Here is a 7,755-nt window from a genome sequence, read left to right as displayed (position 1 = left end):
CTGACAAAAACCGTTCCCGAGTTGTATAGTTGTGTGCAAAATGTTCCAGGGATTTTTTAATGTTTTCCAACTTCCAAATCTATCTTTTCAGAAGAAAAATTGTTACATTATTATTATATGTTGTAAAATTTTCAAATCATTAATGATGGTACCATTTCGTTTATTAAAATTGATTGGTTTAAAAAATTCGCATAGATCTTAAAATAGAATCAATGTACAGTCAGTGTACCACACAATTACTTGTATCAGAGCAATATTTCATCGCTTTCAATTTTTTTATACAATAATTACATGCACCCGTATGAAGATGTTTGTGGTTTAGTGACCGCAATGCACCCTGGGTAGTTAGTATATAATTGTTGCATCCCGGTTGCATCATGAACGAAGGCGGTTAGTCATCAGTTAGTGTGTGTCGTTGCAGTTTCTACATGAGGATGGAGAATAGATCCTTTACAATTTCATCCGGAGTACCAGCGTTCTTGGCAAAGTTATGGAAGCTGGTTGATGATCCTTCATCGGATCATTTGATATCATGGAGTTCGGTAATAATTCATAATGCACATTTACAGCATAACGTAAATTATTGTACAGCTTGTTGATCAGTTGGAATTCTCACTTGGATATCCAGATTAAGGCAAACAAGTAACGTGTTTTTTACTTTATTCTTATTAGGATGAGGCAAGCTTTATCGTCCATGATCAAGTCACGTTCTCTAGGGAAATTTTGCCAAAATACTTCAAACATAACAATTTTGCAAGTTTTGTGCGGCAATTGAATATGTGTAAGTTAACTATTACAAGAACGGTACATAAACTTCGCTATTGTAAAATTATAGCGTTTTTCTTGGTCTACATAATACTTTGTTGTTGTTGCATGATGTTGTTTGAACACGATAAAATCGTATCGCCTTCTGTTGATAAACATTCTTTGTTCTAACAGCGCCTTTTTCTCTAATGGATATCATTCGTTTATAGCGATATCTTTGTCAACTGAAATAATGTTGTTTTGGACTAAGTCAGTTGACTTGTTGCAATTTTCTATACGCTTAACGTAGCACTTTACGACTCGTTAAATTTTAACGTAGTATGCTCATACTAACAGCAGTAAAATGAACATTCATACACAAATGTTGTTCATTTACTCGTTTATAAAAAATTATTAATGTTTTGAATTTAGACGGTTTTCGTAAGATAGTTGGTACTGATCAAGGTGGTTTAAAAGCTGATAAAGAGGATTGGCAGTTTCAAAATGTGAACTTCATCAGAAGTCAACCAAGATTGCTTGAAAATGTCAAGAGAAAGGTAGCCATTATTTGTGATGTTTGTCCGTTAATGGACAGACAGCTCTCATGACTTTCGCTTTTATAGTCAGCACCCGACGATAAAAAGGTAAAAGGAGAAGAATATAATCGTGTCTTAACTGACATTCATCACATCAAGGACAAACAACTGGACATGTCTTCTAAACTGGACCAAGTCAAAATGTAATTCATTGATTTGTTCTTGCAAGCTTATAATGATGTATTATGATGAAACATATGTAATACACTGATATTCCTGTAGGGAAAATCAAAGTTTGTATCAAGAATTAATTGATTTGAGGCAAAAGCATGAAGAACAAGAGCAAGTGGTCAATAAGGTTTGGCATTATTGTAATCAATTGTTCTGTACTTTACCATTGCTTAATTATGTTTTTCTCTTGACAGCTTATTCGGTTTCTAATGAAACTCCTGTACTCTAATAATGGCCTGACTAACAAACGACCATTAATGATACAAGGACCAGAATCTTTGAATGCCAAACGACCTTGTTCATCAGGAGTAAATATGGATAATCCAGGACCATCACAGCAGCAGAGCTCCTATAGCATGAGAGTGAGTAATTTATAGTGAACTGAGTGGAAATGTAAATTTTTTTGAGTTATTAAAAAAAACTGTTTTTCAGTCACCACCAAGACCAACAAGCATGAATGTGTCAGCTCCTAGTTTCCCTGGTAAGTAGAAGATCAATCACATTTCTGAATCATCTTTATTACGAAATTTAGCATGGTTATTTCACGAAAACTCTTTTTATTTCAGAAACATCAGGTCCAGAAATAACACCAGTTGATAATCCGGAAGAATACGAACATATTTCCATCTCTGCAGTTCGACCTATCATAAATGAACCACTTTCTGAAGACACATACAGCTCCCTTCGTCATCTTCCTTCAAGTCATTATCAGGAAAGCTACCAACAATCTAGACCCCAGTCTTACAATCCATCCTCAACCATGCGGAGTAGCATCATTCCCAGCACAACATCTACGACCACAACAATGGCTGCCGGACAAATCAACAAGTGTGTATATTTTTGTGAATTATTATTATCTCTATGCAGGAATTAACTTGCTCTATTCTTTTTTAGAGAGCAATTGCAAAGTCATGTTCAGTATATTGAGGATAATCTCTGTTCGTTTCAAAGCATTCTTGCTGGCGGAAACTATAGTGATGCAGGCATGCTAGATGTGAGTAATATTCACATCTATTTCTTCTCAAATACAACTTGATTCTATTTCTAATGACAAAAAAACCTTGTTTTAGGACTTATTGGAATCCATAGTTGATGGACGAGATTCTCCACCCAACCAAGGGGAGAGGGGTATGTGGAAGTCATATTTTGTTTTTTGTTCTTTGTTCATAATTTGACCAATGACATGCAAGTTTGGTCATAACTTGACCAATGACATACACGTTTGGTTATAATTTGACCAATGACATACAAGTTTGGTCATAACTTGACCAATGACCTACAAGTTTGGTCATAATTTGACCAATCACCTACAAGTTTATCTCTTTTTAGATAATGACCCTTACCAAACATCGCATTCTCCCTCTCATGTCACATCACCAACATCAACAACTGCAAGATTAAATCATCAACCCATTTCAAGTAAACATATTAATTGGTCAGTCACATCAATGTTGCCTGAACAACAACGGGATAGATCCAATGCAAGAAGATATTGATCATGTTATCCTTACATGTCCTACATATTCCTTCCCTAATATTTGTGGTACAAATGTCACATTTGATAGTGATGTATGCACACGATATTGGTGTTTGTGATGTAGAAATCATGTGGTTGTCAAGGTTCCACAAAAGTCTACTGTGATTTTGGATTTTAAGAAATAGGGGGGTGTAGTTCATTGCTATATGGTCCCACATTATTTTAATTCAATAATTTATTGCCATCCGTGGGATAAAGCTGAAATTAAATCAGGAATTTTAAATACATAATTGCAAGTACAGGATACTTGAACTTTTTGAAAGTAATTGAATTAAAGAAATTATTTGTCATAATAAGAATTTTAGAATAGAATATTGAATGTAGCCAAGAATTGTGTATTAAAATATGAATGTAGACAACATTTGTTCATTGAAGTATGAATTGATAAGTGTTCAATCTACTGGTGGAGTTCCTTCTTGCTTTCTAACCTAACGTTGGTTATGAATGAATACATTGCTTACCCCCAAACTTCGTTTTAAAAACGTAATACTATGGTTTTCATGTGTTTTTTTAAACTTATGAACTGTATTTATTAACATGAATCATGAATGTGAACTCGCCCGTGCGCGAGTTTCTGTACTGTCTTGAGCCCGTGATTCAGCCATTAATTGGATATCACAGTCGAATTGTAGGCAGTTCAATGGCAAAAAAATGAAAATATTCTCTTAAATCCACCCACAATTATAAGAAACGTTTCAGAAGTATTTCTTGAGCTTAAAATCGTACGACTTTCTAGTAAGTTTTTACAAAAACGAATGCCTTTATGTGTAATTTAGCATTCTTGCCTTCTTTCGCGGTTTTCTTTGATTATTACGGACTAGCGCAATTCTAGAATTTTTACAAAAATTTTGCTGTATTATTTTTGATTTCTTTCTATCCAGCACAGTCTTATCCTGTCATAATCTTCGGGTGGAATGAAGACCTTTGACCTTTAAAGAATCAACAAATGTGAATGGTGACCACTCGTTATTTACAAAATTGCCATCGTCAATCTGCTATTCACACGATGTCCCGTTTCGAAAACCGTCCTGGTCAACGGTGGTATGGCTTTGATAGACAAGGGGACAGGTATTCCAGGCACTCGGTCCGACCCCATGGCACTGATCACAACTATAAACCACCTCGAAGAATGCTCGTGGCTGTAAAAGAAGGCATGCTTCATCCAAAGCCACCGAGTTACAGAAGACAAGACATGGATGATGCTTTACATAAACTTCCTATCGAGCATTGCAGAACTTCTACATCAAGATCAGTAGGTAAGGTTGAAGAATAAGTTAACATTTAACAACATATTTATGTCATGCCATCGTTTCTATGGTAACTATCGATCGCATAACTTGTGATACTTGTGTCTTTCGTGTCTTGATTTTATCCGTGAAAGAATGTTTGAAAGTCAATTGCTCCTGTCAAAAGAATATTGAAAAAATGCCTTACATTGCAAACGCAAGCAAATGATTATTTCAGTCAGACAATGAATAAAGCGTTTATTGAGTTCAGACATCTTAATAACGTTACGTCATAAGTGACCCGTGCTGTGAAATAATTAGAGGATTACTTTTGCCGCTGAGTTTATTTTGAAAAACAAAAGCTTTGATAGAAATAACAACATCCTATCTGTTGGCTTGGTAAAAGGAATAGGGGAATAAAAATGTACTATAGCTCATATGCTAAATACCCTACAACCGATGGACCTAAACTAAACAGAGGAACTGTCATGTTAGCATCAGCAAAAGAGGGTTTATATCATCCTCGTTTGCCGACATTTCGTCGTATGGATATGGATACAGTTTCCCAGAAATTGCCATTCGAGCATAGTAGAACTACAACAAACCTTACTGCAGGTATTGAGTTCGCCCTTCGAACAACCTCGCAACAATGAAAAATCTGCAATATATGATTTGACCTTCGCTGATATCTGTACATATGTTTGTGTTTGTGATACTTTCCTTCTTTCTCGTTTATTTCAGACGATTTTCAACATGCTGCGGTTATGTTATTTGATAAAACAAGAAAACCTCTTTCAGAGCAGGTTCACTTTTTTAGACGTGTCTTTTTCATTGTGTGTGTGTTAATATTTTGAGATTATACGTCGAAGCGGTTGCTAGGAGAAACGAGTGTTCGATATTAGGAAGGAAACTACAAGGTTTTGATGGCTATAACTTTTAAATTTAGACCATCGCGGAGTCCATTGACAATGACCCGGAGTCATCGACAGGAAAAAATCCGCAAGCTCTGACATCTCTCGCAGAAACAGAACAAAATTCTTCCACAAGGTTTTTTTTTCTGTTGCAATGCTGGACATCGCTTTTCTCTATACAACTATTTGCTAAAATTGCTCATTTTCCTTTAAAGTAAGCAAAGCCAAAGACCGTACTCTAATCTGGCTGTTGGAAACGATTTGAGAAGAATGCATCCAGACAAACTCGGTGAACTTTTTCCTGCATTTCGTCGAGGTTTACAAAGTTAAATAGCGTGCAGTACACGAGTTCTTATTATCTGAAATTATCATTTTTAATGCAATTGTTCATTCCATTTAATTTCAAACCCGTGTTCTCTTTTATTTGCTCTTACAACAGAACCTGATGAAACCTCGTTTTCTAAAAGATATAAATTTCAGTACACACCATTTTGTATGTCTCCGGGGCAGGTACTTTTTTTCCATATTTTATTGATAAAAAGATAGCTAATGATATAGCAACTTTTCCCCTTTCCCAACCTTTCCGACTTGGCTACCCCGGCAGTATTCCCTGAAAAGGCGGAGAACAGGTGGACACTTAAGTCATTGAAGATAAAAAATGTGCCCACTCCCCCCTTCCCCCTCCCTCCTTTCCCCTCCCCCCTTAAGAAACCTTGGTCTATGTATACCTCTCTTTTTATGTTCGACTATGAAGAAACATTTCGTGGACTGGACTGGAAGAAGGCCAATCCCTGCGAACACATAGTTAGTGAAGAATGAAATTTTGTTTAAAATGTTTTTATTTCACGTGAGAATTTCTTTTTATAACGCTTTTTTTCCCTTAATTTTATAGCAGTCGATATCGAGACGCCCATCCTGTTTATAGGTAATGATTTTTATACTTTTTACTTTTTCGTGAATATTTATGTCAGTTTTCGTTTTTGTTACAGTGAGAATATTTCTTCAAAATCCTGGAAGCCTTGAACTCGTCCTTCGACTTAACGTTTTTAGTACTTAACAAATGATTGATAATTTTTTTAACGAGTTTGCTTGCCTTTATCTTACGTGTCTTCCAAATTAAATCGTGTGCATTTAAAGTTTTGGGGGATGTCATAAATGTTGTCTATCCTATCTTTCATTTTCATTGTATCTCTTGCTTTGTCTTGTTATTTGTTTAAAGTCTTGCCATAATGGTATGGACAGATTCAATGAACGATTTCAACCAGTCAGAGCTCGACAAAACGTGTCCAACGATACCACACAAACACCATAGAGATTATACATTAAAAAAACTGTTATTAGTATTTTTTATATAATGATAGTTACGGGAATTTTCTTTCTAAAACTACGCAATGCACAAATGTTTCGAATAAATAAGCATATAAAATAGGGAACGGAAAAAGTGCAACAACAAAGTTTTATATCTTTACGTATGATATCAAATTTTCAAATTGCGCAATTTTCTCTTTCTCTCTTCGTACTTTTTTCGCATTTCGATTGTCTTCAATTTTTCTTGTCGCAGCATTTCTTGTTCTTTTTCCAAAGCTTTTGTTTCTTTGTCCATCAGCCATTTATCGTAACGGCGTCTAGCAATCTCCTGTCGTTCTTGTTTGATAGTTTCGTCTTCTTTATCGTCTACAAAGTTGTCTTTGCTAGCCACCGTCATCTTTTTTTTCTCTACAAGCCATGCTTCGTAAGTCTTGCCGCCATTACGCTGTTCTTTCTTCTTCGTCTCGTCTTCGAGTGCTTTCATTTTCTCTAACTGCAAACTTTGTAGTAGGCGTAAGCTTTCTTGTTCTTTGTCAGTTAGCCAATCCTCGAAGGATATTCTTCGACTTTCTCTGCATTTACCTTTGTAATAATTGACTTCTCGGTTTGCACTTTTCAACTCTCCCTCTATTCCTTGATCACAATTATCTTCGTGCGAACGTAGGTATGAGCTGCAGCCTTCCATTTGTTTACTATCGATGCCTTTTCCATACTTTATCAACTGACCTCTAATTTTTGAATTCTTTGTGCCTGTACGAGTAAAGAGAAAAAAATGTACATTGCTTCCATTTTATATAAATTACAGTGACGTATGAAGTACAGATGAACCCGTTTACCAGTTGTGTCGATGTGGTTTTTAACATCGTTGTATTTGCTCTCCGTTGCTTCATTCGGTTTCCTGCATGAATACCTGCTGATATAACAAAAACTCGTCGATTTACTGCACGTTCTTGCAATTGATATAATCATTTGTGAGTTTAACCTACACTGACTGAAAGTCATCTGGACTGTTCGTGCGTTGGCCTGCTGTTTTTACTTCATTTGGTGTAGCCAGTGATCTTCGACGCAAAAATATTGGACTTTTATCTGCCAAATTTATTGGAAGGGCCAAAGAACGCCTTCTTGAAGATAAATTGTTGTAACTTGCTTCTTTGGACTTTTTATGGTCCCTTGACGTTGCTTTTGCCACTACTGGAGGTTTTGTTTTGATGTTTGGGGAAATGGGTGGTATCACTTTGATTTGATCCCCGATCTATAAAAGA

General features: G+C 35.8%; 2 protein-coding genes across 4 annotated transcripts; both read left to right on the top strand.

Annotated features, from left to right (window-relative positions):
- Positions 1–368: 368 nt before the first annotated feature.
- LOC124436574 (heat shock factor protein 1-like) lies at positions 369–3,407 on the top strand. Of its 2 annotated transcripts, none has more exons than XM_046986530.1 (11): positions 369–542; positions 673–781; positions 1,177–1,301; positions 1,368–1,483; positions 1,563–1,638; positions 1,706–1,873; positions 1,944–1,992; positions 2,078–2,339; positions 2,406–2,505; positions 2,582–2,695; positions 2,789–3,407. In XM_046986530.1, the coding sequence occupies exons 1-10, from the start codon at positions 429–431 to the stop codon at positions 2,684–2,686; spliced, it is 1,224 nt and encodes a 407-aa protein (XP_046842486.1). In that variant the 5' UTR covers positions 369–428; the 3' UTR covers positions 2,687–2,695; positions 2,789–3,407. The 2 variants fall into 2 exon arrangements, with proteins under 2 accessions (XP_046842486.1, XP_046842485.1); XM_046986529.1 differs by having other exon boundaries at positions 371–542; positions 2,582–2,639; positions 2,841–3,407.
- Positions 3,408–3,934: 527 nt separating this feature from the next.
- On the top strand, positions 3,935–6,321 carry LOC124436575. 2 transcript variants are annotated; one of them, XM_046986531.1, is made up of 8 exons: positions 3,935–4,304; positions 5,016–5,077; positions 5,221–5,321; positions 5,401–5,501; positions 5,625–5,695; positions 5,940–5,989; positions 6,078–6,110; positions 6,175–6,321. In XM_046986531.1, exons 1-8 carry the CDS (start codon positions 4,001–4,003, stop codon positions 6,206–6,208), a joined length of 756 nt encoding a protein of 251 aa, XP_046842487.1. In that variant the 5' UTR covers positions 3,935–4,000; the 3' UTR covers positions 6,209–6,321. The 2 variants fall into 2 exon arrangements, with proteins under 2 accessions (XP_046842487.1, XP_046842488.1); XM_046986532.1 differs by lacking the exon at positions 3,935–4,304 and adding an exon at positions 4,329–4,889.
- Positions 6,322–7,755: the final 1,434 nt, after the last annotated feature.

This window comes from Xenia sp. Carnegie-2017, unplaced genomic scaffold (assembly GCF_021976095.1).
Source record: "Xenia sp. Carnegie-2017 unplaced genomic scaffold, XeniaSp_v1 HiC_scaffold_16, whole genome shotgun sequence".
In the NCBI taxonomy this organism is placed as follows: domain Eukaryota; kingdom Metazoa; phylum Cnidaria; class Anthozoa; order Malacalcyonacea; family Xeniidae; genus Xenia; species Xenia sp. Carnegie-2017.
The sequence above is the reverse complement of the archived record's forward strand: the minus strand, read 5'-3'. Positions and strand labels throughout refer to the sequence as shown.

Coding starts and splice junctions, on each gene's coding strand:
- LOC124436574 (XM_046986529.1), top strand. CDS start 429: ATGAGGATGGAGAATAGATCCTTTACAATTTCATCCGGAGTACCAGCG. Junction 1,302..1,367: donor TTGAAAATGTCAAGAGAAAG/GTAGCCATTATT, acceptor TCGCTTTTATAG/TCAGCACCCGACGATAAAAA. Junction 1,874..1,943: donor AGAGCTCCTATAGCATGAGA/GTGAGTAATTTA, acceptor ACTGTTTTTCAG/TCACCACCAAGACCAACAAG.
- LOC124436575 (XM_046986531.1), top strand. CDS start 4,001: ATGGTGACCACTCGTTATTTACAAAATTGCCATCGTCAATCTGCTATT. Junction 5,322..5,400: donor GAACAAAATTCTTCCACAAG/GTTTTTTTTTCT, acceptor TTTCCTTTAAAG/TAAGCAAAGCCAAAGACCGT. Junction 5,696..5,939: donor TTTGTATGTCTCCGGGGCAG/GTACTTTTTTTC, acceptor TCGACTATGAAG/AAACATTTCGTGGACTGGAC.